Source organism: Notolabrus celidotus, chromosome 14, assembly GCF_009762535.1.
Source record: "Notolabrus celidotus isolate fNotCel1 chromosome 14, fNotCel1.pri, whole genome shotgun sequence".
Taxonomy (NCBI): domain Eukaryota; kingdom Metazoa; phylum Chordata; class Actinopteri; order Labriformes; family Labridae; genus Notolabrus; species Notolabrus celidotus.
The window spans coordinates 20051367-20078492 of record NC_048285.1 but is presented as its reverse complement, the minus strand read 5'-3'; the positions used below and the strand labels follow the sequence as shown (position 1 = coordinate 20078492).

At 39.6% G+C, this 27126-nt stretch overlaps 2 protein-coding genes across 4 annotated transcripts in view; both read right to left on the bottom strand.

Moving 5' to 3' along the window:
• Nucleotides 1–20871, bottom strand: part of plch1 (phospholipase C, eta 1) — a 65053-nt gene extending 44182 nt beyond the window's left edge. Inside the window, exons 1-2 of the mRNA XM_034700356.1 lie at nt 20730–20871; nt 11700–11824 (exon numbers count right to left, since the gene is read on the bottom strand). Of these exons, the coding sequence (XP_034556247.1) occupies nt 11700–11778 (79 nt within the window). The 5' untranslated portion in view covers nt 11779–11824; nt 20730–20871. The remainder of the gene's footprint in view (nt 1–11699; nt 11825–20729) is intronic.
• A 1790-nt stretch (nt 20872–22661) lies between these two features.
• On the bottom strand, nt 22662–26062 carry c18h3orf33 (c18h3orf33 homolog (H. sapiens)). 3 transcript variants are annotated; one of them, XM_034701073.1, is made up of 5 exons: nt 25852–26062; nt 24901–24960; nt 24424–24583; nt 23399–23559; nt 22662–23233 (listed from the first exon to the last, which is right to left on the bottom strand). In XM_034701073.1, exons 1-5 carry the CDS (start codon nt 25987–25989, stop codon nt 22979–22981), a joined length of 774 nt encoding a protein of 257 aa, XP_034556964.1. In that variant the 5' UTR covers nt 25990–26062; the 3' UTR covers nt 22662–22978. The 3 variants fall into 3 exon arrangements, with proteins under 3 accessions (XP_034556964.1, XP_034556963.1, XP_034556965.1); XM_034701072.1 differs by having other exon boundaries at nt 22662–23236; nt 25852–26061; XM_034701074.1 differs by lacking the exon at nt 25852–26062 and adding an exon at nt 25804–25849 and having other exon boundaries at nt 22662–23236.
• Between the last annotated feature and the right edge of the window lie 1064 nt (nt 26063–27126).

Genomic DNA, 27126 nt, shown 5'->3' with positions numbered 1-27126 from the left:
ATGTGAGGTAAGACTCCTCTCATCCACCCGGGGAACCTTCATCTTCGTTGTTTGTTAAGATTGTTTGGATGGTGTTGACTGGAATCGACAACGGTCAGAGTTTGGACATAACTTATTCATAAATACATAAATTCATATTCATCAGCATCTGCCTGATCCTTCATGCACTATTCATGTGGCATAAGGCACCGCTGCCTGAACTCTGCAAGCCAGTTTGACTGGTGTTGAGACACAGAAACAATCAGACTAAAATAAAACACTCTAACCGGAAGCATGTCATTGTTATTTTTCACTTACTGCTCTGTTTGACCTGTTAGCTCTCATAACCTGAGGGTTTGTCCTCTGTTCTGAACTTTAATCAAGATGTGATGCAGGTTTTTTTTAGTTGACTGACTGTCCACAGGACAAAATGAATGACATTAACACATAATTACTGCTAGAACAAACAGAAATCAGCGTGTAGACCAGACATATTTTCTCTTGTGTGATGAGTAGCAACTCATTAAGACATCTGTAGGTGTAATGGTTTGCAAAGAGTGAGGGATCCAGTCTTCCTGGGGATACTCTGATGCATAAACATAAGCTCCTGCTCTTTTCTTGCACTATAAATAGCCCCTGAAAGCAATGTGTCCAATATGCAACATGTTACACGCAAAAAAATGTCAGAATTAGAGATTTTTAGACTAAATACTACAGTGTAAGAGATTAAAGGTAAAAGGCTGTCAGAAAATTATCTTTTTAGTTTGTTTTATGTGTCTTTCTGAAAGGTTCGCCAAATAAAGTGTGAAGAATCACACACACACAGAGTAACAACTTACCAATTTGTGTGAGTCTGCATTTATGTGGCACAGCCAAAGAGCCACTAATGTGGTAGACATTACGTGCCAGGAGAGTCGCCACAGTTAACACCGCTGATTTTCTAGTAGGACCATAAATAAAAGTAGAAGGTACTTTATGAGCAGGGACAAAAAAAGAAGAGCAAATTCCCTCCATTTTTTTCTGCCGGGAAGTCTTCCTCACTTCAGTCCCAATACACAACACGCTCAGCTCCACCTGTGGCTGCAAAGTCTTTCTTCACATCAGACAGTCCAGACTTTCTTCAGACAGAAAGCATCCACACTCAAAGAAAAAAAAAAAAAAAAAACAAGGAAGCACCCTAAAACTCCTGCTGTTCTTCCTTCCTCTGATCTGTGGCAGCACATTCAACTCACGGTCTTCTCTGTGAAAACACACACACACATCTCCACCTGTCTGCAGGTCATCTGTTCTCCTCTCTCCTGCCTGCTGCTGTGCACATCCAGCTCTCTCTGATGTTCACCAGGCTCTCAGAACATGTGCCGCTTGGTCAAGGTGACTGCCAACATGCTACCCTGCTGCATAGATGTCTGTCCTGCATATATGAGCTCCAGTATTGTTGTTTGGTCTATGTAGTGATTATGAAGAAGAGGGAGGAGGAGAGTGCAGCAGATGTGTGTCTGTGCATATCATCTGGGTTTCATTAAGGTCAGCCATGAGGCTATGAGGATAAGAAGGATGACGTAACATACATGATAATGCACTATAAAAGGAAGATTTAATGGGTTGACATGTGGGATAGGTCTATCTCTCTGAGTGTGTGTGTGTGTGTGTGTGTGTGTGTGTGTGTGTGTGTGTGTGTGTGTGTGTGCGTGCGTGCGTGCGTGCGTGCGTGCGTGCGTGCGTGCGTGCGTGCGTGCGTGCGTGCGTGCGTGTGTGTGTGTTTTTGCAACAGGAGTTGCATGAAGAGCACATCTGTCCATCTTGTACTAATTGCTCGACTCGATTTCACCCGAGCTTCACCCCCCTGAGGGTGAGGTCCTCTTCAACCATCTACTGTATACTGAGACCTTATGTACAGGATCACACAAACACAAAGAGCCTATTCTTCAGCAACTACACAAAAGATTCTATGATTCATATCATGAAATGCCCATCAGTTTTTCCTAGGATCTGGTGCAATTAGAAATGTCCATGTCCAGGAAAATGGTACAGTTTTGGTGACTTTAGTGTTCACTTTGGTGCAATTTAGAAGATAAGCTAAATATTGGTCAATGAATATATGAAGTTGATTTTTTTTTTTTTTACTTTGCAACAGATGATTACTCGCATCCCTAGAGTTGCAAGAGCCCTAAAAAAAACATATACAACTAGCCTTAATAGTGTAGCCAATGGCACAGCCTTTAACAGTGACTAGCCTAATGTTTGTTTCCTAGATCAGTAGAAAATGATCTCTTATCACCAGAAAACACGCAAATCTTGAAAAGAAAGGAATAAATTAATCTATTATTAAGGGGAATACAGCTTTGTATCTTAATCGAATGAGATAAGTGAGAGAAGAACCGGAAATTAACTAATTATCACAAGAAAACAGAGAACATGGAACAGAGAGAGGGAGAGAGGCTGAGGTAAAGTGGTCCAAAAATAAAAGAAAAATAATTTGAACCCTAAATATTGATATATATCACCCAGCAGTATACTAGCAGTAATGGAATAAACAAGCAGTTTGAGTCTTATGTACAGCAGATCTACATTGATATGGTGTGGCTGGTTATAGTTGTCCAAGCACTTTAAGAGAGGGTATTACTTTAAGACTGAAGTGAAATTGAAATAGCGTACTTCTGTATTTAAATTCTAACAAGTTAATTATTAGTTATCCTGTAAAAGGTTAACATTAAACTTTTCTTTTAAACAAACAAACAAAGATTAGGTTTGGAGACTTCTGAGTCTTTAGAAAAATCAAATCATTATCTTCTCATCGGATTACTAAAATTCCTACAAGGTAGCCGAGAGCAACTGTGAATGAACTGAGTTGGAAATGAAAATATTCAAGAGATGTAAGTGTGCATGTACACAAGAGAGTTGGTTCTATGCTTTTTTGCTTCAGGGCAGCAAAACGCCTGCTGACAGAGAGGAGCAAGAAGCCAGAAAAATCGAGGTCCCTTTTCCAGGAAGCGTTCTTTCCTTGTATAGAAAAGGCTGATTTTCCAATCCTTCAGAGTAGATTTTCCCACTTACACCCAACTATCAAGGCAGAGTCTCCCAAAAATATCCCAGCTCAGGACTGCATTACACGGCAGTGACGTAAGCAGAATAAATCGAATAAGGGAGAGTATTGAATTTGATGGAAAAGGCTCTAAAAATGATGCAAGTCTCACGCAAGTTGGTTTTCGTTTGTATTGAAATCACAGAGGGTCAGTCTAAAAGCCTGTGGTGTGCTTTGACGATTATGAAAAGTAAAGCCAAATGATGCTTGCGAGAAAAATGTAACCCAGCTATTCTCCTTTATCACAAAGAGTAATGACAGCATGGAAGGTTTCTGGTACTTTACATCCTTATAAAAGTTATCACCATCTGCCCTCTGTCCTTTTATTAAAGACAGTGGTATTCTAAAAACATCATAATACAAGTAATTTCATATAAAATTTACATCTGTTTTTCCCAGAAGTGACATAGCAACTCAAGCAAAGTTTCATATCTAATCAGCAAACAGAAAGATGCTTTATTATCACTTAAAGGGTGTAAATCAAAGACAATGCACTCCTATTGAACTTCATGTAATCCTATTATTCATTCTTGAACATAGACTCTTAAATTTAACATCATTTCATCTGGTGTCCACTCTGTCTCACTGTTTTCTCTCAGGACATTCAACAGCATATGAAATTAAATTAGTCAAGCACACAGCTCTGAGACAGAATATGACCTCAGGATAAATGTGAAGGGAAATCAGGCTGCAGCATGGTGGGACAAGTAGAGCTAGCACATTTGTGACAGTAGTAAGTTTTACTGTGTCACCACCTGCATCTCCAACACAGTGTCAATTACATGGTCATGTTGACTCCAGCATGAAAACTGTACATGAGCAAATATTAAAACGGTGGAGGGCAGGGAAACAGCCTGAATCAGACATCAGTCAGAGCAAACACAGATTGATCCCCGTTGGTACAGCTGGAGTCTCTAATCTACCTGATGTTTACGAATGATCGGATCACATGCTGACTGCTGGAGAAGGAGCATGTCCGTAAAGGGTTTCAGATGTTCAGGGGTGGAGCGGAACACACAGCAGTGTCATTAGTTGCTATTCAGGTAATGTATAACTTCAGCAACAAGCCAACAGCTCTGATTTCATAAATACAATTTTTGATTCCTAATTCCATACTGCTTTCAAAAGGATATCGTTTAACAGTGCCCCCTAAACCACTTGCCACAAAAACATGTCCTTTGTTGGTGGTAAATATTTGGTTAACTTGAGGTTACTACTTGTACGACTGTAGGAAAATTCCATTCATTGTCACCCTTGAAACCTGGTGGGAATCGGAAAATGGATTTCTGCATTTATCACACAAACGCCTACCTTAAGAGGTTTATAGTATAGTCAAACATCTCTGTGCTCTCGCCTTTAGCTCTCAAGAGAAAAAATCATTCACTCAACCTCAAGAGGTCACTGGTAAGAAATATAAACAAACGCTCAGAGGTTACGACGCAGACCTTTAACTGCAACATCCCTCCAGCTACAGACATCATCCCTCACTCTCTCGTCATCATTTCTAGTCAGATCTCTGCTGCTGCACTGTTATAAAAGACATAAAATGCTCAACATGTCCCTATTATAAAAAAAAAAATCAAGCCTATTTTCTAAGTTTTTTTCACCAAATGAATAATAGAAATGTTGCTCTAGGATGGTACAAAGCTCTGGTCTGGCAGAAAGAGCTTTTATGTACGGACTGACATTAAATTCCACACTGAGCTTCATGATGCCCATGTAATGAAGTTAATGAGGTTGGTGATACTCTGCTTTCCCTTTTGACATTGACATTTTAGTTTTTAATGAGATATCTCTGCAATTTATGGATTAAGTGATACAAAACATGGTACCCACATTTATGGATCCCAGACCATGAACTGTAGAACTGACATGTTTAGGGTAGCATTATCATGTGGTCATTTTGTTTTGACAGATTTACTATAAAACTAATTTGCCTTGTGGCAGTATGCAATAATGTCAGCCATAGATGTTGTTTTTGAGTGCTAATTAGCAAATGTTTACATGGTTATGTTAACTCAAAAAGGCACTGTTCCACAGCGCTGCAATGGACCTCTGCCATTACTATGCCATTGTATGTTTACGTTGAACCTTACAAAAGTGTAGTATGTTGGCGCTACACCTCCTATTGGTTCTATCTCTGTTCCTGGTGAGCAACTTGCCCTGCCTCTGTCTCCTTCCATTTCACATGAAATACAAGGAGTAACAAAGGTACAACAGTCCAACAGTAACAGATTGTGTAAGAAGGGCTACCTAGCTTGTGGTAGCTTGTTATGTATCTATGTGAGCACACTGCTTGATGTCAGAGTTGATCCAAGCGGCAACCTCCAGTTTAAAAACATAGTCCAATGCGGAAGTGCTAAAAACTGCAGTTAATCGAGGATCCGCTTGAGGCTGGCTCCGGAAGCACCGGAAACCACATACACACCAATTCAAAAAAGTCGATCTTTACAGCAGAAATAAACATGTTTACAGCCTGGTACAAAAGACGAGTGTAGTCTGGATAGCTCATTTCTCGTTCGGCACACACTGTACAGGGGGTGAATTTTTTTGTAACGATGCAATTTGGAAAATATTTCAATTACAAGTATTCCAATGAGAGGCACAGCTGACTTGATTGACAGGTGGGAACACTGTAGCTGTTGGCTAGGAGGCTCAAACTCCGCCTCTCTACGTCACAATCGCTCGACAGCAGCAATATGGCCAATATTGGCCTCAAAACAGCGCTTCAGAAACAGATGGGTGACGTCACGGATACTACGTCCATATTTTATACAGTCTATGGGTTGATCTTTATTAGATAGCTTAACTGCTATCATGGCTGTGGACTTGATTTTGTTTCGACTATGAGCAGCCTTAAAAAAAAATTCAGGGTTCGATTTTCAGTTTCATGTTTTGATAATCGCTATTTACTACTACAAACTGTAAACATAAATTTCACATCAGTGGTTTATAGTGACTCTGATAAGCAGCTACTCTAGACTAATAACACTTAACTCTTTAGAAGTTAAAAACATACCAGCAGCAGTTTTCCTCACTATTACAGCATTAGTATTCAACTCTCAATAGCATCATAATGCTATAAGCTACCCTAAACTGGGGAGACAAACTCATATATAAATACCTTTTAAAGGAAACTAATTACACAAAACTTGTGCCTTAGAAGTGAAAAATATGTTGGTATACCCGCTCATTAGTGCCATAAAAGGTTAGGAAACACAGGAAAAACACACACACGCTTATCTCACAGTCACCCACCGCGCCTAATTAAAGGCGCTCAAGGCAGTAGCGAAGTTACAAACGGGTTCCCAGGTCTCCTCAGGGAGTAGGGTGTGAAGCAGCACCGGAATAAAAATAAACACATGACAACTGCAGCATGATAATGCATTCACCAATGATGCTACTAGGGGCTCCCCGAGTGGAGGAGTTCACTGCACAGACATCAAAGAAGGGAACTGAAGCCTGCGTGTGTGTGCTAACGAGAATGTGTGGGAGTATATATGTGAGGAGGGGGTTTAAGTATTGATGTTGACTGCTTCTGCAATGTTAAGCCTTCTTCTTTTTTCCACCCAAACTCAGGCTAGATGACTGTGAGGAGATGGAGATACAGTATCTTTGGCAGCAGAGCCAGACTGCTGTGCAAACTGATCTCTGCTGCTTCAAAATGAAATATAACTGCCTCTCTGGTGTTACATTTGGTGACACAGGTGAAGACTAAAAGTCTCACTGAGTGTATTAAGTTGATCGAGCTTCTGGGTAGCTTTTAACTGGGGAGGAGATGGAAGAAAATGGAATAAAAGTGAGTAGTTATGGATATCTGGTTTCTCTTTCTCGCTCAGATACAGTTTTTACAGAGCATTTAAAAACTGTCCAGCTGCAGCCTTGTGTCGATGATAGCCTCACGATCCCCAGAGGGTTTATATAACCTGTTCTTTTACATTTACATCCTGTATACTTGATGGGGAGAAAATATGATGTGCCAGCAGCCAAGTCAACATGCATGAAGATATAGTAACTCCTCATCAGTGAAATTTAATGTAAATGCAAATCAAGCTTCTCCTAAATCAATCGGGAAAGACGAAGATGTGTGTTAATGGACCTCAGGATATGAGAAATGTGGAGCCTGTTGATGAAAAATATTCAATAAGACATATTGCAGCTGAACTGGAAAATACAGGTGAAATAATTAAACAGAAAAGAGATGTATGGTTGAGTAAAATTTGATTATTTTCAGCACTGAATTTCTGCTCCAAGATCTTGAATATACAGTTATTAAATCAGATATTTAAAACCAGCGTTTGTCTCTTGAAAGGCTTCAATACATGGTGGTATAGACATATAGTATTGAGGAAGAGGATAGGGAATGTTTGAAATGTTCTCATACTTCCTGAGTTCTGAAACTGAAACCAAGCTGACACTCACTTTTAAAAATATACTGAAATGTAAAAAGAAATGTTGATTGAATCTTCATCTGTTGAATCAGACATTTGATTCCAGCTTTTGGTGCTTGACTGATTTCAATATTCATACTTCTAGGCAGATTGGCAGTTGGCACCAATTACTTTGGAGAGGAGAGGAGAGGAGAGGAGAGGAGAGGAGAGGAGAGGAGAGGAGTGGAGAGGAGAGGAGAGGAGAGGAGAGGAGAGGAGAGGAGAGGAGAGGAGAGGAGAGGAGAGGAGAGGAGATTGAAATAACCAGAAATCCTATAAAAAGAAGAAGAGAGCTGAAAGGATGACAGTGTGTTCCTGTGGTGGCTGTAAGCTGTTTCTTTGCCCTGGGGCGACAGAAAATAAAGAGGCATAGACAAAGAGGATGGGGGGACATGCTGAGATCCATCATCATCATCAGAACAGGAGGGACACATGAGGAAAAACCCATTTTACATGGAAAAGCCATTTCCTCCATATGGAGGAGATTAGCAGCCATGCATGCCTGTCCAAACCTCTCTTCCTCCATCGTTGCACGCGTTTTAGCAAAGGGCTGATGGTGGCATGCAACTCTTCTGGGCACAAGTGTTGCCAAAATGAATAAAGAGCTATCCCATTTGTCCGGTGAGGCAGACAGGGGGCCTCCATCTCTTAACACAACACTCACAAAGATAAAGAAACACTGGGGCTTTGGGGGTGAAGACTGACAGCTTGACACATCCTGCCAGTGATGCGCCACATTTTTGACAGCGTACGGGAGAGAGCAAAGGGGTTTCACTAATAGCCCTGGGATGGCTCGGGCTTCAATTTTGCCATCAAAGCTCGACCCAGAGCTCTTTCACATTGAGTGGTGCCATCGTGCCCTGCATGGCTGTCCAATCCAGCTCGGTTCCTGAGCTATATGGCATGTGTTTGTGGTCAGTCTCTCAGGCACCTTCTCACGAACAGATCCCATCAACATCTCAGAGGTCGTTAAATTTCTGTGAACTGTGCAGAAGGAGGATGCAGGATTGCAAAGGATATGGCACATCCACACCTATCTGGGACTAAGGGCAGAGCAGGTCCTGTCAGACCGACAAATTTAGAGGCTTTTCTGCCCCCTAGTGACGAGTATAAAGGGGCATTTTCAGCACCAGGGACAGCTTCCTGCTTCTTCACTGCTGCTCTCAATCAGGGGCTCCCATATGAACTGACACAATGTGTTATGCTAATTTCGCATAGGTATAATAAAATCTGAGAGATGCAATGTTATTAAATCTGATGTTTTGTAATCAAAATGTCGAATCAAAGTAATTGTGCAAATTCCCACATGCAAATTGGCAATCCCCAATTAGTGTTTGTAGCGGTGTAGGTTATGCAATGTCTCCATCAGAAAAAAAACAAGTGCACTGGACAAATTACGCACTGGCTTCAGCCTTCTTGTAATGTGAGTACGCATCCAGAGGAATCTTGCATGCAGCACACACAGTGTTACACTTCATTTATGAGTGAAAGACAAATCAACCATACATTTAAAAAAAAAAAGCTTTATGATATCTTACCCTTTTCCAAACTCAGATTTCTGCAAACTTCAAGTTCTGCCATTTCAGACTGAAGTTGTTGCCCTTACAAGCTCCCTCCATGCGTTTTGAAAATCATTTTAGTATCCTGGTTGTAACGTTGTGAAAATCCATCAAAACATGCCTGACAGGTCAGTTTTTCCATGATGATTGAATGATCATAAAAAGCACGCCATGCTGATGAAGTGTCACTTTCTTTAATCCAAGTATAACGAGCCCAGAAACAAACTGCTCCTCAGCATCTGGCTCACTGAGTGCTCTGCAAACCTCTCACATCCACAGGCTCGGCGCGCACATCCTCTCCTCTCACCAGGCGCAACACAGAGGCACAACGATAATCCGATTTCTCACGCGCTCGACGGACAGACTGAGAGTGGCTGTTAATGAGCAAGAGCGCGAGACTGGCGCGGATTGGGTTAGAGTGAATGATAGCGCGCAGAGCAGAGCCTGAACCGCGGCTGAGTTGGCCATTTGGACATTTCATCAGCTTTGCCCGTCGGTCTGGTTCAATTGTTTGACGACAGTTTGAATTTCCCCACCAAAATGAACTGTTGTCTCTTTCGATTGTTTGTTTATGGCCAACAATTCCTCCTTTTTGGATCATTGAGAAGGAAAAGTCACCATTGCGCAGGGATGCCAGCGCTATGACCCACTTTACGCTCTCTCTCTCTCTGTGTTTCTCAGTGTCCCTCACTTTAGGTATCACAGCTTCCTCAGAGAAACAGCTGGAAAACAGACTTTATGGGGAAGAGGGATACTCTGCAGCGCTGCGGGTCCCAAGAGAGCAGAGGGAGGGGGGGGGGGGGGGTTGAAAGTGCGAGGATTCTGGCTTAACATTTATTAACCTGTAGGTTTTAATTTGTTGTGTGTGTTTGAGTGAGAAAATATGTGTGTGTGTTGTAGGGGATGCGCGTGTCTAGCCTGGTGTGTCATCCTTGAGTCAATTCCCAAATGAAAGTTTGGTGAATCTGGAGCCCCCCAGATTAGTCCTGCCCATTCGTCCACATTAAAGCTTTAATTCCGATTTGCAGGAGACAATTATAGAATCAGTCCACACATACACACACGCACACACGTGCACAGTTGAGCACTATGGGCCAGAGGCCAGGGTAACCAAATCGATTAGTGCAGTCTGGAGGAACAAAAAGACATGTCTGAACACCAGTGTCACCCTCAGTCTAAGGCCTGTTGTGTAATTTCGACTCGCATGTGTGTGTAAGCTCTCTATTTGTACTCGCATGTATTTGAGGCTTTCCTGTGATTGCTCACTTTAAGTGTAAGTCTCTCTTCATCCACACCTGCCTGATCACAGACACTTCCTCCTCCTTTCTTCAGACTGATTTATGTACCGTGTCCAAACAAAAACCATCAGCCACCCTGTCATTAAAAAATAGACTGGGAACAACTGGGAGGAAGACAAAGAGGCGGAAAGAAGCAAAGTCATGTGGAAAGGGAAGTGGTTTCTGCTGATGAGAAAAGCAGCTGTCATAGTCATGGACACATACAGACTGAGATCAGGAGAATCTGAATGTTGGTGCACATACACCAGACAAATGTATTCCCATATAGTTTGTCTTTACTTCTCCTCTCTGCTTGTTTCAGCATAATAACTGCATATCAGAAAATGGTATCTTGAATGATTTAACAATCTCACTATAATGGGACTTTATAAAAATGTCTCCTCGTGACATGCTCAGCTGGCATTTCATTTTCATTTTCTGGATGAAGAGTCAATTTTGGTTTTAAAAAAATGTTTAACAAATTGATAAAAATGGAGTGAAATTCCCATCAATGTGATAACATCCTTATTTCAAAGCATGACAGAAAGTGAGACTAGAGCTCACTTTCTGCATCAGTCAGGTCAATCAATCATCCTCGGCCGAGAGCTGAGGCAGTCAAGCTTGATTCCAATGACAGTGCAATCAGAAAGCACACACTCGGTCTGCAAAGGGTTGGACACTGGCTGTTAAAAGTCAAGGTGAGCCTTTGAGTTGTGTGTGAGCTTTGGGTGTAACAGAGATTTGACATTGATTTGTCTGGTAGAATGGTCGTTGTGCAGGCTCAGTCTCCAGACAGATACATCGTGATCAAATTGGTGCTGTTAGGTATCTTTCAAGGAGGATGCAAAGAAAAAAATCTGTAATTTCACTGGTGTAATATAACATGATGCAATAAACATGCATTATGCATGAAGAAAAACTGTGCACATTCCCTTGTAGATACTAAATGATACAGTTATCATATATGTTACTTTTCTTTAACTGTATTTGGCTGTTGCATTTGTATGAATGTGTATGAATCAGTCATGGTCGGAAATGTGTAGAAACTGCAGTGTTTTTGCCTTTTTTGTGCACAAAGGTGTATTTTCAACAGCAAAAAACCCGCTATCTCAAGTTCATATCAAATTCTATGCACCATTTTCCATTTCTGTCACTGATTTACAGAACATTTTGGGGCAACAACAAACAGCAAAAATGTTGTATTGATGTCACAAGGCTGTATTTTGACTGAGCTTTCTGCAGTGACAAGCCTGTATAGAGTGTTACAGGTTAAATAATGGATATGAGTCTCCCTCTGCTGTTCACTTCCATCACATGCACTTATCAGAGGTAAGTTATGTCTTTCTCTTGTTTGTGTGTGGGAAATATTTACCGTGAAAGGTGCTGTTGTCTGTGAGGAAGTGCCGGCGGTACTGTGGCTCTCCTTTCCTATTCACCACCCAGGCGCTCATGGTGAGAAGAGGAGGAGGGATGCAGGAGAATGAACAATCCAGTGACCTGAAAAATAGGAGATAATTCAGCTGTTTTATTCAAGGGTTTTATTACAAAAAAAATAATTTGATGTAATATATAAGATCAGACTAATACAAAATAAAATTAATGGGTTCTTTCTGTGGATAGCGAGATGAAATTACTATATGGAGAGTAAAAAAACAATAATGGGGATTATGATGGGTAAGTATTTCCAGTTAAATGACAACTGACACTGTCTGCAGTTTTAATTTTACTCACAGTTGGAGCTCAAAAGCATTGGAACAGGTTTTGATATTGCATGACAAGTAAATTATTGCAATTGCGGACTGTTTTGCTGTCTCCCTTAATAACGTGCACAGAAGATAAAGTGAGAATTGGAATTGGAGAAGCATAGTGTAGAGGTAAAGTGCAATAAAGGTATCCCTTTTCTGCTGATAATCTTCATTTATAGTGACTCCACTCTCTCTTGGATTACTATAGTCAAATAATCATCAGCATAAATTTGCATTTTGTAGGCCTGCAATACAAGAAAAAATATAGAACTGTCAGTGTTTGTGGTTTTGTTTGGTCCTTAGTTTTTAACTACTCTTTTAGTTGAGGTGGAAGCACAAACACCTCTGATAGGCCACTTATAATTGTGTTTGTGACTTGTTTACTGCTATTAACTGCCATCCAACCAGGTCATAACCCCCTGGCCCTTTCTATTTTTCCACCATTTCCTTTTGAACTTAACATATCTGTCTCTCTCTCTCCGTGTGTTCTCATTTATCTTCTTTCTGTTTCTCCTCGCCATCATTCCTGGATTCCCAATTTTCCACTTCTTCTTCCTGATCACTTCTCATTGCTATGCCTTCTACAGCCAGTTTCACTTCTTAGTGATCCCCCACCTGTTGCCCATCCATCTTACTGTGATTTACTGCTTCCCACTACCACCACACACTCTCTGTCTCTGTCTCTCTCTCTCTCACACACACACACACACACACACACACACACACACACACACAGAAGATGTATGGATATAAGAGGGCTCGGAGCCTGAGTTATTGGCGTCTGGTGCCGCTTTGCCTCAGTCGAGCTGACTGTTTGAACACTAACAGCTCAGGGGTCAAGTATCTTTGAGGTGAAAGTACTTTCCTCTGACCCCACGACCACCTCACTTAAATACACAGAAGCCTGGATTAGCAGCTTATATATATATATATATATATATATATATATATATATATATATATATATATATCTGTTCCTTTAAATAATGCAAGAAGATCCTTTTTTTATCATCAGTAATATTTTATTATTATTGATTAAATATTAAACTGTACTCTGGTGGCTTAAAGTTGGTGCTAGTGCAGAAAGTTAGATTTCCAAGGAATTAAAAAGTGAAAAGGGGAGATCCTGCAAAAACTTCAAGGCCCAATGAGTAACTTTACAAGACAAGGGGGAATAAGATGAAAGTGTTTCAAGAAAAAAAGCAACAAGGAGAAGTAAGGGCCTTTAACAACTATAGACAACTATAGTGTCAGTAGAGATTTAAACACAGCTTTATCTCAATAACTTTTGAAATAATAAAACACTTGCAGTATGAAAAGCTTGGAAACTTTTGTGACTTCCTTTTTTTAGTTAAAGGAGTTGAAGTTTTCTTCAAAGCCTTCAAACTCTCCCCCACCTTGTGACTGCATTGCCTCGTAGCTGCTTTGTGCTCACTGTAGCTCAGCCTCTTGTGGCTTTCTGCTTAATTATAGAATAATGTCTCCAAATGACTGTTTGTTTTCATAACAGAGTCTAAATTAGAGATATGAGCCCGGCAGAGGAACATGACTGGAGACATTGAGCAGCTTTAATGAAAAGTCAGATGATACAGCTGGGTTTTATGAAGTCACCTTTAACACTGAAGTCACATGGCAAGAGGAGGTCACATGTAGCAGTTGTGAGCTTAACCAATGCTATACAAATAATAGAAAATAAAGTTAGTATGATGCTAGTGCTAGCTTTATCAAATATGTTGCATTTCTGTTTGAATTAGGTTGACACTAACATAACCAAAAAGTCCACTTTTTAAATGTGATATCTGAATTTTTCTGTTAAAATACTTTATATTAAATGTCTGTATTTAGATCTTATGGACTCAAGTGCACTTGACTAATACTAATACATGGAAATGTTAATAAGATACTGGTGGGTTGTTGCAATTGAAGTGTTAATGTTCAAGTAACAGCAGTGTGCATTTTAAGCTATCTAGCTAGAATTTTTGTTAAATGTCTTGCTTTCTTTTAGCTTTGTGTTAGCTGCATGGAATGACTTGTATTAGATACTTTGCTCCTGTTCAAGCACATATTTTTGTATTATTGAATATTTTAGTTGCTTTAACCAGACAGCTACATAGCAGTGTAACCAAGGGTAGTGACATTTGTAGACTAGGATGTTTTTTTGTGTTTATTATGAGGCTAATGAACAAGCTAATGAACAAGCTAATGAACACTACAGCAGAGGAGGTGGCCAGCCAGGGACTTGGCTCTTGGCCAATAGCAATAACTCCCTTGAGTCTTGGAGTCTTCACAAGGTTGCTTGGAAATCAGCAAAAACAGGATTACACAGACAAAAAGAGTTTATCTGAGCTGTGGTGGTGCACCTAGATGGATGTTATCAGTGGGAAGAGCTTTTTTTATGCTAAACTAAGCTAATCTAATGTTGGCTGCTGTCTTTTTCTTTATGTTGATTGTACAGACAGAATGGTGGTGTTGATCTTGTCACCTGAATTTGAATAAAATAAATGAGTATGTGTCCATATTTTAGACATTTCTGTGATGAAAACCAAAATGACAAAAATATTGTCAACAAACCAAACTTGAAAAGCCATGTGTGTGTCAGTGTGTGTGAGTCAGTAAAATGACTCTGCTTCTTGCAAAAAACACTAGCAGCCTTCTCCTCTATAGGAGGGCTCAAACCTCAGGGGACTACAGTTTGTTCTTTCCAGTCTATCAGACTACAGAAAACTGCTTAAAATAAATGATTCACTGCCAGAATTTCTTGTGAGTCACTCTATCTCAGGCCGCCACAGGAAGTAGGTCAAGGATGCCCCCAAGTAAAAAAAAAAGGAATCGAATGGGGGTAATACAGACTGAAACATGTGGATGTTGCATGTAAGTATCTCAATTTTTCAGTCTGACCTAAATGTTGGACACAAGTTGTATCATCTTTGTTGTATTCAGGCTGCTGAATGCAGTTTTAGCTCAGTTACCAGTGGCAGTATTGTGCACTATTGAAGTGACGGGAGTTACTCATGTTAGAACAAATAGTGACATGAAAAAAGAGCTTTGCAATATGACCTAAAAAACAAAGTCCATTCATTTTTAAAGTACGGCAAATTTTTGGTTTTGTTGAAAAGAGGTGGTGCATTCAAAAACATTACCAAGAAATAAAAGTCTGCACACTAAATCAGTGCCACAATAAGTTATTAAAACCACATTGTTTGACATACTAGTGATCTTCGTCAGGTGAAAGTGACCACTGCGATGAGAACTATAGCCTCTGAACATGGGGCGCATGTAGACCACCAGGCCACCAGTGCCTGTTATCCTCTTTTAATTACAATCTTTTTACCTTATTTTATGTTAGGGCAACATAAACAAGTAAATTCCACCTACAATTGATCAAAAACACTGATATATTCAAACTGAATTCACTGCTTTTTTGCCTAACAGGTGATTGATTTCTAACAATTTCTTCATCTGCCTTTACTCTCACTTTTCAAACCCACATCAAACTCAAATGAAGAAAAGGCTCCTTGTTTTTAGATCTCAGCTGAGATTTCGTTGGGTCCAAGCACTGCTGTCATATACAATCAAGTTGTAACCAAAGCTGTAAAAAGTAATCATTTAATTGAGTGGTCTGATTGGGTTTTATGATAATAATCAGCTCTCATATATTCACTTCCATAGATAACAATTGTTCTCTCATGACACAGAGAGAGCAGCATCTGTCACCCTGTATTGATACATCCCAACCAGCACTCTGTTTAGACATGATTAATGAGGCATACAATGGTTGTTCTCTATTCTGTGACCAGCTGCCATAAATGTTGAGTGATCATGTTCCCCCTTAAAAAAATCCATAACCCCTTTCAGTAATTATTCTCTGTAAGTCACAGGCTTTTTCCCAAAGTGGTGATTCTCTGTATCCACTAAAGTCAGCTAGGATGTTGATCTTAATGTCATTCAGCCTGTAAACCACCTTGAAGTAGTACACAGTCAATGAGTAGCTTGTAATTGCTTGTCAAGCAGCTATCAGAACACAGAGTAAACAGTCTTGGTATGCTGATGGCTAGACAGATGGTTTCCCACTATAATCTAAGTGCTTCATGACCCATTAGCTTGTTCAAGCATGATCTGTGAAAGCAACAGGCAGGATTAAAGAAAATGGGCAGTTTGATTTATGAAAGAGTGCCATCATCTTTTGTTCTGGGTGTGCGCAGTGTACACATTAAGGGTTAGAGGTGGTTAGGTAATAGGGTTTCCCCAAGACACCCAGAGGGTATTTACATTACTTGGTATTGTTTGGTGCAACAATTCATTTTGTTAATTGCCAACGATCAATCTAATATTGGAATCCATTTTTTAGGCTTTACTATATTGATCATACCAAAACAGGACATCATCAATTTAAAAAAACAAGAGCCGTAACTGATTGTTTACACTGATTATTTTCCTTATTGATAGCTTTTCAGATAGATTTTAGAAATTTTAAAATCTAAGATGAATCAAATATTTCATAATAGTGATTTATAACTGATTTAAAATGTTCAGAGTACACTGAAACGTCTTCAAATTGCTTGTTTTGTCGTCAACACAGTTAAAAAATGAGTGATACTCTGTTTAAAGATCAATAGATTTTAAAATCATTGATATTCTCTCATCTGAGACGCTGGATTCACAGACTTGTTGATCCATTTGCACAGGAAAGTGCTAGTAAACTAAGGGACGATCAAAACTATCACTGATTCATTTTCTGATAATCATCTTATCAATCAATGGTTATTTTCAGCTCTACAAACAGCTACAATGTGTTTTCAACATGCAGGCTTCTAGAGGAATGAAGAGGAAGTTGTAACATCTAAGTGGTCTGGCCTGTGCTGCTTCAGTGAGCCTTTGACCTGATAAGGAGACAGAGTGAACCTGGAGGCTGTGAGGTTACTGAGAGGTCAGAGTTTTGTTACACAGGGGCAGTCACCCAGGCTATCTGAGCTTGTCAACAGGCTCTATATTAATGATGCACACTGTGGAATCTCCTCTGAAGTTTGTCCAAACTGATACATTAAAGTTGCTTAAGAGAGCTCTTGTGTTGAAAAAAATGAATGGACCTAAAATTAGATGTGGAGCAAAATTAATCTTAAAGCCCCTGTGAGGAGTTTTTAATGGGTTATGAAACAAATGGTGATATATTTTATGACCTACAAGGCAAGGCAAGGCAGCTTTATTTGTATAGCGCATTTCATACACGAGGGCAACTCAATGTGCTTTACATTAAAACATTAAAAGCATTGGAGACATTCAGACAAGCATAAAATAAAACAATTAAAATGACAAATATGATAAAACAGAAAAGAAAAGGAAAATTAGAAATATATTACAAATTACATTAAAATTTTAATTTAAAGTGGGTTAAAATAATCTAAGATAGGGAGGCAGTGGCAAATAAGAAAGTCTTAGTCTTTGATTTAAAAGAGGTGAGAGTTGGAGCAGACCTACAGCTTTCAGGGAGTGTGTTCCAGATATGTGGAGCATAATGACTAAACGCTGCTTCACCATGTTTCGTTCTGACTCTAGGGACTGAAAGCAGACCAGTACCTGATGATCTCAGAGGTCGAGGTGGTTCATAAAGTAGTAGCAGATCAGCAATGTATTTTGGGCCTAAACCATTCAGTGCTTTATAAACCATCAGCAGGATTTTAAAGTCTATTCTCTGACCGACAGGAAGCCAGTGTAGGGATCTAAGAACTGGAGTGATGTGGTCTACTTTTTTGGTCCTTGTTAGGACTCAAGCAGCAGCATTCTGTATGAGCTGCAGCCGTTTGATGGACTTTTTAGGGAGTCCTGTAAAGACCCCGTTACAGTAGTCTAGTCTGCTAAAGATAAATGCATGGACCAGTTTTTCTGCATCCTGCTGAGACAGAAGTCCTTTAATCCTTGATATATTCTTAAGGTGATAGTAGGCGGACTTTGTAATTGTCTTAATGTGGCTGCTGAAATTAAGGTCTGAGTCTCAGACTACACCAAGGTTTCTGGCTTGGTTTGAACATTTCATCGTTGCAGATTGGAGCTGAGCAGTAACCTTTAACCTTTCTTCCTTGGCTCCAAAAACAACCATTTCAGTTTTTTCTTTGTTTAACTGAAGAAAGTTCTGGCTCGTCCAGTCATTGATTTGTTCAATGCATTTACTCAGTGTTTGTATGGGACTATAATCCCCTGGTGATATGGTGATCTAAATGTGTGTGTCATCTGCATAGCTATGGTATTTTATTTTGTTGTTCCTTATTATCTGACCTAAGGGGAGCATGTAGATGTTGAATAGCAGAGGCCCCAATACAAAAAGAAACAAGACGATCAACAACCAAACTGTCAATTTCTCTCTAATCATTCTCAATGCTTGTAACCGCTGTGAGGGAGGTGTCAATATTAACATTCAGTGAACGTTTCCTTGCAAAACAGTATGATGATATTTTTTGTCGGAAACCTGACTTATAAATGTAAAGGAGGAAATCATCATGATGTGAGGTACATTTTTGTCTTGAGGAGTGGCCCAAATAGATACAAACAGAAAGTTGCTCACAGGAGCTTTAAAGTAGCAATTAGTGGTGTTAACAATAAACAGAGTAATTGATTGGGTACAACATGCTCAAAGACACCTTTTGATATGCTCACTTTTCTAAGTGGGTAGAAAACTGGACACTAGTGAGTCTAGACAACTTACACTGACATATTTTTACAAGTTGAGATGTAATTAAAATGTTAAATATCCGCTTTTAAATCTTTTTTATTTTTATTTAAGTAAATTCTTATGAATGAATGGTTTTCCATGGAGTTTATTTTTTGGCTGCCTCAAACTTTGATGCCATCATGAGGTTACTTGAAAATCAGCAAGTCTTACAAGTTTTTGCAAGTATGCTGAAATTATTAATTGATTCCACAAGAGGCTATTAATGTGTAAACCTGCATCCATTTCTGGCGATGACTCAGTTTCATTCACCAAAAACTAACTATAGAGCAAATGATGTGGAGACTTGAAGAGCTCAAACTTGATTTAAAATACACATGTGCTGCTTAGCGCACGTGTATGTGGCAGAACGTGTGTGTGGTGGGGTCGTCTTGCTCTACCGTGAAGTTGATGGGTGGGGAAGGTCACAAGTCAAACACTCTGATCTATTTGAAGCAAAGAAACCCCTCAGAATCCCCCCTCCTGTTCTTATCCTTTACTTTTTAACTTTATGGTTCTTGTCTCAGACTGTCTGCCTAATGTCAACATGAAACAAGACAGCTTTTTCCAACACAGTCCAGTTCATACACAGGTCCCATTTTACAGTTTGGACATTCATGAGAGTAAGAGCGTTTCTGGCCTCTGACAAACAGTAGCACAAAGTGACAGCTTGTTTGAATTGTGAAATAATTCACACGTCAACAGTTAAGTTCATGCTGCTCTCTTCCTTTCCACTGAGAAACTTCAATTATTCATGAGGGATCACAGCACCCACAAAGACTCATGTTTCCACTCCTACAACCCAACACCAGCAAGCTGATACACCGCTCACAATACTTCAAGTCACTGAATAACAAGGGAGTCACTTTTCAGCTCATGCATTCCTACACACACATACACAGCCTCTACAGTGCATGTGTGCGTGTGTGATTAAATATACCAAGTGAAATGTAGAAGTTGCTGCAAAAGTGTTTATTGTGAAAGCAGGTGGAAGCATGTATCTGCTTCATTCTGAGCAATTTTCAATCAACAATTCAACCTGCATTTTAAAAGTCAGTGAATTAGATCTAGAGGCCTGTATGTGTGTGTCAGTTTACACATAAGCCTCACCAGCTTCACCTGACAAAGACCCTCCTTGTATCTTGTATGACATGTTAACAACAGTGTGTCAAGGTTTATCAAGCAGAAGCAAAGACGGACAGTTCACTTTTGTGTTTTTGCGGTGCTCTTCAGTTAGAATCACCAGTTTTCTGCATCTTTAAATCTCTTTGTCTTTCACACCCGGGCCCTGCTTCACACAGCCACTCAAATCAAATCAAATCAAAAAAATCCCCAAGGACCTGCTCTCGGACGGGGGAGTGCCCCATCTCTTTCTCTCTGGGATGGCTACCGGCTGAGTGTAATAAAGGCCTTTGTTAAGCTGCCCTGCTGCAAATCTCTGTTGTTGAAGTACAATGGGAAGGAGCACAAAAATCTGAACTGCATGTAGCAGAAAATACAGTAACAATCACACAGATGAATCATTGACATGGTGGAAAATAAACCAAAGTAGGTGAAGAAAACATAAAAGGGATCACCTAGGATCAGGCAGTGTGTGGTTGTCAAAATGATCCAAGAAAGAGAAAATGTGTTTAGCCTGATTGCCTGAAGCTCACCTGGAGAGGTACAATAAAGATAAGGATTCAAATGTCCTAAGTTTGTACAACAGAGCCTTTGTCCTGACACACAGGTTAAACAGGTGCACATCTGCCTAGATACTGTACACAGTGTCTTAACAACAGTAAATTTAAAGTGACAGCTAATACTACTCTGTTACCTGCCCTCAAGGAAGTGAAGTTAATTTCACATAAACTTTATTTTCAAGTGAGTACAGTACACCCTAAAATGTAAATGTCATGCTGTCTGTCTAAGAACACAATGTCAATCCTTCATGAGTCACATCAAGCATCACACTTACTTCTGTCACTTTGAAATTATGTTGATGCTTCTTTAGAGAGTGTTGCAGCTTTCACCAAAAAAGTAGTCCCACGTGCTCTGAATGTCCATGGCACAGGGAAGGTACACATGTCACGGAAGTAAGAGATAGTCCCAGCAGTGCTGTTCCAGGCAGAGAGAGTGTCCCAACAACTTCACTGGTGTGGGCAAGCACCCTCCACTACATCAAGCAGGGTGCCTTTTCAAATGACTACTACAAGTGTGGGATCAGTGGAGTCTGGAAAACCTGGCATGGATTTTTGGAGTGGACTATTTTTCTGCAAGAGTGAGCATGGAACATGATTTAGTACTTGGTTATTTAGTCCTCTCATTCAAATTTAGAAACAAACATCAGAAAATGAGATGAAATTATGTATATTAAATTTGAAAACACTGACATCAGCCTTCAGAAGCTGATAACTTTATTACACTCTACAATAAGACTCTCCATAATAAGATCCATTTTAAAGACCAATATATGACGTTATAATCATTTTTTACACTTCAAACCATCATCATTTTGCAAAGAGGTGTTTCATAAATTATGTTAAAGCTGGAGGTCAAAAGTTTCTAATATGAAGTTCCAATAAAATTCAGATAAACCATTATTTTTTATTATTTATATTTCTAATAATTGGAAAAGTTCTTCAAGTCTTTAATTTGGATAGTTGGTGTCTAATGTTTAACCTCAACACTGCTTCTGGTCAAATACTCATTGTTGATTATCCTCTGTAAATTTGACATTTGCACAAATATAACATTAACATCTGCATAGAGACAAAACTCACAGTCAGAGCAATCACAGAGACATAAATAACCTAAACTGGTCCTCTGTAATCTCCCTCCTCTTCACCCCTGCTGCCTGGCCGTGGTTTCCCTCCCACTCCTCCCCTCAGTGACAGTTCAAAGTCTGGCAGCAACAGCCATCAGCCCGAAATGCACCTTACAATTTAAACCAGCTCACCAATCACGAGCCTCCTCAGCCGTAACAGTCGCTAGTAACATTTGCACAACAAAAGAGAGGCTAGCTGATTCATCAACCCCCTCTTCCCCCTCCTTTCCTTCACTCCCTTTCCCTTCCTCTGAAACTCCTCCTCTCCTGCCTTTGTGCTTGCACCCAAAATCCCCTTCTCCCCCTGTGACCCTCCTCCTCCTTTTGTACTAATCTCCTTGCACCCATTGGATTGACTGCTTCAGTTCTACATCTCACTGCACTGAGACCCCTCACCCTGCACCCCACTGGACACTCATCAGTCTGGCCTCATTTGCAGCGCCCCCCCCCCTCCCCTTCTACTACTCTGTCTTGTGTGTGAAAAATCAAAGCACATGGTAGTGCAAGGTGTAAATTTAGCAATGTACTGGCACTGCAAACAATAATGACAATCACATGAGCACAATCCTTGATACAGGGGACATATGCTGTGGGGCTTACTTTGGCATTAGGGGTGATGTGCTCTTATTCGACCTAAATGAATCATGAAGATCGTAATCTAATGTACTCTTCTGTTTTTTTTTTCAGTCATTTCTTCAATATAAATATGCTGTTTCTGAAATTTAAGACAGACCTGTTCTCTTTTGGCTCTATCCAAGCACTCTTATACTCTAATAACCTGGTCACATTACATCTAAAGGACTCCTTTTATAGGCACTTAAAGACCCCCACACAACATGCAAGATTCCCATGGGGTTTGAGGGTGGCCAATATAGGGTTCAGCCTCTGCTTGGCTTTGTATTTCACATTTGATGTTTCCATAGCAACATAGGTCTCAGAGAGGGACAAGTGGACCCCCCTCTTCATTTTAAAGAACATTAACATACCCCACCCCCGTCTTGTGTTTAGTGGTGTGTCCCAACACATGCACATAGAAACAGAGGAGGCAGTGCTAAACTGAGGTTTAAAGAGATAAGTGAAAGCTGAAGGTTCAGACTTGAGGTCTGAGGTGGATTTTTTTAATTATTTCAAACTTACAGACTTTGAAATAAAGCACCAATGAATGATAAACATTTGCAACAAATAAACTGAGGAATGTAAAGAAAATATGTTGGTGTTTTTAACGTTAAGTACCGTATCTGTCAAACAAGACAGACAAGTGATAGGTGTCACTTTTAGAAACCATAGTAAGACTTTTTAACTTTTTGGCATTAACATGAAAAAGGTAAAAACAAAATAAATTGTGCATATCACATTTGGATTATTAAAGAGATCAACAATTGTCTTTGTCACTTATTGCATCAACTCCTCCTAAAGATCCTCCCCATCAGTCTGAAGAAAGCGCTGTCCCTGACGGCCTTGGAGACCCTCTCCCATGGGCTGTCCTGCTTCCACAGTCCCCTCCCCTTCTTCTCAGCTTTGACCTCTGCTCTGTGCAACCGTTTGTGGAGACGCCAGTAGAGTCGAGAGTCCGGCAGGACTCCGACAATAGGCGCAGTGCGAGCCAGGCCGAGTCTGAGGACCTCTTCATTCATACAGTAGCTCCACACTGACCCCTGCTGGAAAGAAGAAGGAAGACACAAGGAACTGACTACATTGTCTATCAATATGACTTTAAATCTATTTTATACAGTCTATGCTTTAAATACATAATTTTGACAAGGCTTCTGTTTAACACAATGATAGATCCCTTCATTCCTCAAAAGGTGTTCACTGCTCACTTTGCTTTGAGACACCAGACAGTGTAGAGCCTCATTCTCTCGGCTGATGAGTTTTAGCCAGACTGTCTGTGCAGGAGTCAGGTTCTTCTGCAGCCATTCCCTGCCCTCTGGAGTCAGCTCCACTCCTGCAAGATGTACCAGCATGGAAGACGGGTGTACACCTGAGGGGGACAAAAAAAAAGGGCTGCTTACTACATGTCAATACTGATCCTGTGTAGGGTCACCCTCACCTGTATAGACTTGGCTGCAATATCTAAACCCTGGGGGACACTGTTTAAGATGAGGTCTTGGCTTGATATTTGATGCAAACTACTTTATGCACTCCTTCCTTTTAGAATTGTGTGTTGTGCCACTTTATTTATTTTTGATTGAACAAACAAAGCCTAACTTTTTGTAGTGTTAAATGTATTTAAATTATTATTTTTTGTCATAAAATCAGTTAAAATTGGAAAATTTGTATCTTAATATCAGGCAACACTCTACACAAGAAAACATTTCACCAAATAATAAATAGATATAATAGCATACCTGGACTCATCTACGAAATTGATGTCTCTGAATTACGTTTGTGTATCAGCTACACTCCTAAGAGCTGGGTCTGACCAGATTTCAAATGTTTGAGGTCAAGCAGGACTTCAGTAATATTTGATAGACAAGAGAACAAGCTGTTCAATCATGGGAGACCTTCATGCTATGGTGCTGATGTAGCACTCTATACAAAGAGTAAGCTACTTGATCTTATCGCAAACTGAATACCATTATTTAATAACACAGATAACAAGCTTAACTGTCACTCTCACTCATGAAAAGATGATCCAATGCAACATAGTCTGACTGTACAAAATAAAAATGATATTTGTGGTGTAATAAGATAAACGAGTGGAATCAAGAGGCTGGTGGGATTTGTGTTATTTGACTCCCCGGAGGTCATTCTTGTGTAGGGAGGCACATAAACTGCTGGCTTAATGTGTTTGTGTATGTGTGCATGTCCTCATGGTTTCACTCAAATGATCGCTCCAGATTACCTTTGTGTTTGGAAAGTAATGGAGAGAGTACCGGGAGATATATCGGGACATGTTCCACTTGGAGCACACTCTCTGTGACTGAACAAACTTTCCCACGAAGGCTGACGTTCCTCTCAATAAAACGAGCAGGGATCTCAGACACAGTTTGGAATTTGGTGATCTAAGAGGGTGAAATGAGAATAATGAGTGGCATTTGAAATTATGTACTTGAGGAGATTGTCAATACTTTTTATTCGAATCCTGCATTTATGATAGAAAATAAAAATTAGGAGTTAAGTGGATCAATAAGGGGTCAAGCTTTTAGTCTGCAGGAATCAATAAATTCTCCACTTCCTAAGGAGTGTGTAAAATTTGGCCTGATACAAAATTAGAAATTTCTTCTTACGTTCATGTGCTTGAACAGATAAAGCACACATAGTTTAACCGCTGATTTATAAACATTAAAAAAAACTTTGCATCTGAGTGAGTCTTTCTTACCAGTTTAATACTCCTTGCAATGACAATGACACCAGCAACTGCCAATCCAGTGCTTATATTCTATTTGAGGGGCAAGAGAGAAATGAAGAGTTTAGGAAATAATCATTCAATTATTCATCAATTTTAATTTATATAGCACAACAAAACTTAGCTTATGACACTTTAAGATGGGCTTATACAGCAGATTTAGACTGTACTCTTCAGACCTAACTTGATAAGTTGAGTGAACAGTTGGAAACAGTGGGAGTTATACAGGCAGAAAGCTTGAGCAGAAGTAGACTCATTGGTGGACAGCCATCGACCTCATCTAACTGGGGTGAGATAATGTGCTTGAGAGTAATAGCCTGTGTAATGATGGCACAGGGAAGACCTCTTAATAAGGATGTCTGACTTGATTTTTGTGTTGTTTTATCAATATAAGTGCACATGAAAAAAAAAGAGGGGGGGGGGGGTTGTACATTTTGGAGTCCCATCTTGGTATTTTATGGTCCTTTGATGACTTGTAAGAAACTCATGAAGGTTGATATTAGACGCCAACAACAAAAGGATATAGGTTTTTAAATGCAGCTTGAAGGACACAGTTATTGTGGTACCTTACTATTATGTTTCAGTCAGAAAACTGACTTTTAGGCAATTTTGATGTCTGAGGGTTCAATGAGTACATCATATTCTATACAGGTGGTTATTTCTACTTATTCAACCTGGGAAAGGTGTATAATACGTGGGAAATAAACGTTTTTGAGAATATAAACCACTTTGCTAAGTGTCCTCATATCAAGAGGGTATTGAGAAAGGGGACATTGGATCATAAGAACACAATGTACTCCCCTGCCTGACAGCCAAACCAACATTTCAACTGGAAATGCAGGTGTCTCTCCTACAATCCTGCAGTGACCATGTTACCATATTGCTCCATGCATCACCATGTTTTCACACAAAGGAGTCGCCTACCCGCACAAGTGTTAAATTATCATCTGCGAACTGTGATATTAAAGACACGATGTTGTGAGACGAATGGCCTCCTTGCTCTCTTTGTTGTCTGTCTTTCGGCGCTTCCTCAGTTTCTGTTTCTCTGGAAGACTCCGGCATGTTGTTGACATTTTCTCTCGGCGACGCATCTGACGCACTTGACGCTCCGCCTGTTTGGGAGGGACGTACGCCGGTGTGAAGTATCCGCCCTGTGGTTTACTGTGGGTATGACAGGATGGCGTTGATGTGCGCTCGAATGCATTAAGTTTATGAGTGTTATAAAACCTCTCCAAAAGATATTATGGTCTGCACTGTGCGCCTTTTAACTTAAAGTTGTGGGCCACTTTTATATGGAGCCAAAACGATGACTTTAATGTTTGGTATTGAAAATAAAATTTGTCAAACATTGGCATTGAAACACTTGTATTGTAAAAAAAATGGCCTTTCAAGTTGGGACACTGCATGAAAATTAAAGAACTTGACAGTATTAATTAAGATACTATAAGTGCAAAGGCTTTATATTGTCTATATTGGTGGCTGACTGTATGATATTTGAAACTGCACAAATTAAGTTATGTAGGTCAGGTTGAGTTGGCAAAGGTGATCATAGACCTAGAGGTATTTATTAGGCTGTTAGACTGATCTGTGATTCTCAGCTGCAGTATGGATGGAAAACTTCAGTTCTAGAGTGCTAAAAGTATGGATCCAAAATGATGACTTTAATGTTTGGTATTGAAAATAAAATTTGGTATTGAAAACACACCCTGAAACTGAAAAAAATAAACATTGGCATTGAAACAAAAAATGTTAAGAGCATTAAAACAGATATTGGCATTGAAAACATTTCACTTAAGTGAAAATCACAGACATCAAATGTTAGATTATTTATTTTCTAGATTTTTTTTGCATTCTAATATGTTTTTAAATGACAATCATATCATATTTATTTGATGTCACCTTTTTTTCAATGACAGATCATTTTTTCAATGACGTTTTTCTTTTTTTGAATGAAAAACATCATCGAAAAAATAATCAGTCATTGAAAAAAAAGTGACATTAAAGAAACATATGATTGTCATTTAAAAACATATTAGAATGCAAAAAAATCTAGAAATTAAATAATATAACATATATACATTTGCATGTTTAAGACAAGAGATAAGAGGTGTCACTTTGTCCACAAGGGGGGTGCCAGAATCGATACAAAACAAAAGTTCCTCACAGCAGCTTTAAATAAATATATTTTGTCATCTCATA